Source organism: Aegilops tauschii, chromosome 4 (genome assembly GCF_002575655.3).
Source record: "Aegilops tauschii subsp. strangulata cultivar AL8/78 chromosome 4, Aet v6.0, whole genome shotgun sequence".
Classification (NCBI taxonomy): domain Eukaryota; kingdom Viridiplantae; phylum Streptophyta; class Magnoliopsida; order Poales; family Poaceae; genus Aegilops; species Aegilops tauschii.
The window spans coordinates 444,722,709-444,727,039 of record NC_053038.3 but is presented as its reverse complement, the minus strand read 5'-3'; the positions used below and the strand labels follow the sequence as shown (position 1 = coordinate 444,727,039).

Genomic DNA, 4,331 nt, shown 5'->3' with positions numbered 1-4,331 from the left:
CCTTTCATCGATATAAAAAGACACAAAGGGGCAGATCTAACAAATCTCGCCCATCAAACCATGTCAATGCAATAACAAATCTCGCATCAATGATGAACTCTTAGCATGTTTAGCGTGCAATTAATATCACACCAAATATCAACGTGTACAATATCCATGTAATTAATGTGTGATTGTTATCCTGCCTAATACCAACGTACAATTAATTTTCTCAATAATATTAACGTGAATATTGCACGTATGCATTTACTTGTAAAATCAAATTTATTGTAGTATGGACAAAAACATCACTCCATGTCATAACGAAATCACCTATGCATTTGGCATCGTAGACAGCAAAAAATTGGACTATGCCAACATTTACGAGGAGACTTTTCGACTCAAAAGATACTCTAGATTCATCACCTTATAATCACAACATGTACCATATACATGCTCCAAAATCACAAATAATGATTCAATTCTATAGATATCACAGCACTTTTCAGCACCGCCGAATTTATAATCTCTTAACCGGTGGAAAAGAAAAGGAAACAATGGAATCCAAGCCTAAATCCGCGTATCCTCAACAAAAGAAAAAAAAATCCGCACTGTTTCCACGTCACGGGCGGAAAAGCTGCGTGCCCCCGGTATATATCACCCGAACTCTAGACTCGAGAACCCAACCCACTAGGACCTCCCCCTCCTCCCTCGTCTCTCCCAATTCCGGTTACTCTCGAGGTTCTCGCGGCAATGGCGGGCTCCTGGCGAGCTGCAGCGCTGGCGGTGGCCATGGTTTGTTGGGCCGCGAGCAGCTGCATGCTCGGGTTCCCGGAGGAAGATTTGGTGGGGCGGCTGCCCGGGCAGCCGATCGTGGGGTTCAGGCAGTTCGCCGGGTACGTGGACGTGGACGACAAGGCCGGGAGGAGCCTCTTCTACTACTTCGCCGAGGCGCAGGACCACGCCGCCGGCAAGCCGCTCACGCTCTGGCTCAACGGAGGTCTGTACCTAGTACCTACTCATTTCCTTGTACCTTTTCCTCCTCTACTCCACCTTCTTCTTGCACGTTCTGTGTTCGTTCACCCATCAGGGGTCATATGATGACAGGTAGTGTTTCCTGAACTCGAAACACAAACAACTTCCTCCCATTCGTTGACCATCATCTGCTCCGATCCACACCTGCCAAGCAAAAAATAAACCAGTTTTATGAGTATCTTTGAGGTCACCATCTTCACTACCCCCTCGCTCCTTTTTACTTTGCATATAAAATTTGGTCAAAGTCAAACTAAACAAAGTTTGACCAAATCTGGTCAAAGTCAAACTCAACAAAGTTTGACCAAATTTATGTTAAAAAAAATAAAAATCTACAATACCAAAGTTATATGATATATGAAAGTTAATTTCGTGATGCATCTAATGATTTGATTTCATATTGTGAATATTGGTATTTTTATATAAAATTAGTCAGACATTTCAAAATTTGACTTTGACCAAATTTTATATGCAAACTAAAAAGAAATGGAGGGAGTACCTTGGAGCCTTGCCTCATTGGGCTTTGTGTGTTGTGGTCCTTGAGAATTTTAAAAAGAAGTGAGGCACCATTTTTGCTTTCATTCCATGCATGCGCACACATGCAAAAGATTGTGCTTCTTTTCTTTGATGTAACACAGTATGATCTCAGTACATACTAAATATGGAAATGTGATTGCTAACTGTATGTTGCTGGAAAATCTCACTGATGTTCAGGTCCCGGGTGTTCTTCGGTTGGAGGCGGCGCGTTTACGGAGCTCGGCCCATTTTATCCCAGAGGAGATGGTAGAGGCCTTCGATTAAACAAGAAATCATGGAATAAAGGTTGAGCTTTTGACAAACATCTCTCCGATCACATCTTACAGGTGAAAGAAAGTGTAGATCTTACTAACTCTTAGTTGCTTTATCTTTCTAAATGAATTCGCAGTGTCCAATCTTCTATTTGTTGAATCACCAGCTGGAGTTGGACGGTCCTACTCCAACACTTCGTCAGACTACAATACAGGAGATACACGGACTGGTAAACTGATGCGATATTGTGCACATCACAGGATACCGGTTGTTAGCCTGAACACGTCGATGTAACCGTATGTTTGTTTAACTATATGCAGCTAATGATATGTACAAATTTCTGTTGGGTTGGTATAAGAAGTTCCCGGAGTACAGATCAAGAAGCTTATTTCTTTCTGGAGAGAGCTACGCGGGTTAGGAAGAATTTTAAGTTCTACTTTACGAATCTGCGTTTCAGTTAGTATCTCTGTTATATGGTGCGTGATTTTGCGTTGATAATAATGCAGGGCATCATATACCGCAGCTAACCGATGTTCTTCTCACGCACAATGAGAAATCAAAGGGTTTTAAGTTCAATATAAAGGGGGTAGCTGTAAGTAGAGTCAAACAAAGCCTGGTCCTCTCTTGAATCAACTATTATGGGACGGAGGGAGTACTTAGTTACTAGTACTATTTTGTTAACTCTGAGATTACCTTGAGTAGATCGGGAATCCGTTACTCGAGCTTGACAGGTATATCCGCGTGACATATGAGTACTTCTGGTCTCATGGTATGATCTCCGATGAAATATTTCTGGCCATAAAGAAGGATTGTGATTTCGAGGATTACACATCCGGTAACCCCCACAATGAGAGCAAGTCATGCAATGATGCCATTGACGAGGCAAAAGCTATGGTTGGAGAATATGTTGACGGCTATGATGTCATTCGTGACGTCTGTTACCCATCAATTGTGATGCAGGAGCTACGATTGCGCAAATATGTATGCTCTTGCTTCCTCATGGTGCATGATATTTTACACCACAACCTTTTGATTGCTCTTATGTGACTAGCTTTTTTGTGCAACCTAGGCGACCAAGATCAGTTTAGGAGTGGATGTTTGCATGTCATATGAAGGTTCCTTCTACTTCAATCTTCCAGAAGTGCAGCATGCTCTTCATGCTAATAGAACACATCTACCTTATGGCTGGAGCATGTGCAGTGGAGTAAGTGCTTCTATTGCTACTTCTGTCCAATACATCCGTTGGTACTTTCAGTAAATATGTAAAGAGAGGAGAGTCCGAGTAAACAAACTGCTCATCTTCGCAACTCAAACTCACATGGACCATTTAAAATCATGTGCCAGTGTGCTGAATTTCACCGGAAAGGATGTTTACATCAACATCTTGCCTTTACTTGAGAGAATAGTGGAGCAAAAGATACCAGTTTGGGTATTCAGGCATGTTAACTTACCTTTTCGTACTCCCATATACGAGTATATATTTTCAGATAATTTCTTTCGTTCCATGCGCAATATGTTATGACAATATGAATTAACGTTACAGTGGCGATCAAGACTCTGTGGTGCCCCTCTTGGGCACCCGAACCCTTGTGCGAGAGCTAGCTCATGCAATGGGGTTGCCCGTCACAGTGCCGTACAGTAGTTGGTTCCGCAAAGGTCAGGTATACTTCTATGCTATGAACACAAGTTGAATTGCAGATGTCCAATTTGATGATATAATAGAACATGAATGTAACATCTGTTGCTCTTCTTGACTTTCAAGGTTGGAGGCTGGGCAACCCAGTACGGTAATATGCTCACCTTTGCAACAGTGCGGGGCGCATCTCACATGGTGCCATTTTCACAGCCAGACCGAGCTCTCGGCCTATTTCGCTCGTTTGTGCTTGGACAGAGGCTCCCAAACACAACCCATCGACCCATTGACTAAGTGTACCTACAAAAGCAGCTGGATATAGAAAGAAAAGTTAAGTTCTCAATGATGTATAAGATGATCAATAAGTTCTTGATTCTGTAGAAAGATTGGAAAAGTAATGCATGCATGCTAGCGAGTACGAGTATGATCTTTATCATATTGCATCCCTGGAAGTCTGGAACACAGATTCCAGAGTAATTTCTACAAGCAATTATGTGGGTGTAGTTAATTTGAGGGGCACTTGCAAATGTAACTCTGTCTAAATCATTTCAGCGGTCCACACCAAATGAATGTTAAAATGGTTCGTCAAGAGATAATGTTGCCAGTTAAGTGACATTTACTTTCTTGTTGCTAATAGTGGAATGCTGGTGTGATTTGCTGATCTTCCTGAAAAAAGGCCAAACTTATTCAACACCTTATCCAGGAACCCCCTTTTTTTACTCGAGACAAGTGTAACAAACTTCTGTCCACGGAGTACTAAAGTTACCTGCTCCCATGCTGTGGTGACCTCAAATACCGGCAGTGCCAGTCGGCAGGGGCAGTTCCTTACCTTATTAGGGTTATTTTCTGAACAAATTCAGCTCGACCAGTGTGCAAGGACAGAAGGTCCAGAAATTAG

The 4,331-nt window shown here is 42.3% G+C and overlaps 1 protein-coding gene across 1 annotated transcript; it reads left to right on the top strand.

The window, feature by feature from the left end:
• The first annotated feature begins 694 nt into the window (after positions 1–694).
• On the top strand, positions 695–4,011 carry LOC109772872 (serine carboxypeptidase-like 42). Its single transcript, XM_073497366.1, has 7 exons — positions 695–979; positions 1,726–1,833; positions 1,937–2,213; positions 2,307–2,781; positions 2,870–3,004; positions 3,145–3,461; positions 3,563–4,011. Exons 1-3 carry the CDS (start codon positions 733–735, stop codon positions 2,092–2,094), a joined length of 513 nt encoding a protein of 170 aa, XP_073353467.1. The 5' UTR covers positions 695–732; the 3' UTR covers positions 2,095–2,213; positions 2,307–2,781; positions 2,870–3,004; positions 3,145–3,461; positions 3,563–4,011.
• The last annotated feature ends 320 nt before the right edge of the window (positions 4,012–4,331 follow it).